General features: G+C 52.1%; 1 protein-coding gene across 1 annotated transcript; it reads right to left on the bottom strand.

Annotated features, from left to right (window-relative positions):
• On the bottom strand, nt 1-413 carry DQ04_26501000 (hypothetical protein; the record flags this gene model as incomplete). The annotated part of the gene is made up of 1 exon (XM_009318333.1): nt 1-413. A coding segment is annotated over one exon (413 nt), but the record flags the coding sequence as incomplete, so codon positions are not given.

Consider the following 413-nt stretch of genomic DNA (forward strand, 5'->3'; position numbering starts at 1 on the left):
CTGCTACACGATCAGCAACGTGTTCCTGCTCTCTGGGAGCCGTTTCTGTGTGTTGGTCACCGGCCTCATTTAAATTCGTTGTGGCGTTGGACGTGCCTTTCTTTGGTGGGAATTTCGCGTCTTTGGGAACTGCATCAGAGAAGGGCTTGTCGCCACAGGGAGCCTTGTGACAATATTTCTTCCAATCCTCCTTGCTGTACGCCTTTTCTTTTTCGGTCCATTTAAGATCTTTTAAGTACTTCTCTTTGTCTTCAACAGACATTTTCTCCACTTTCATATTTTCAATGTCTTCCTTCGGCGCGGTACGAAATCCACGGTAAAGAAACTTCTTCGGCACCTGGTCCCCCGGAACGTTGCTGGTGTGTTGAGTCTGCGCCGCCCCCACCGCCGCCTCCCCGCCGCCGGCTGCCGCA

Source organism: Trypanosoma grayi, assembly GCF_000691245.1.
Source record: "Trypanosoma grayi strain ANR4 Tgr_2650_V1, whole genome shotgun sequence".
Lineage (NCBI taxonomy): Eukaryota > Euglenozoa > Kinetoplastea > Trypanosomatida > Trypanosomatidae > Trypanosoma > Trypanosoma grayi.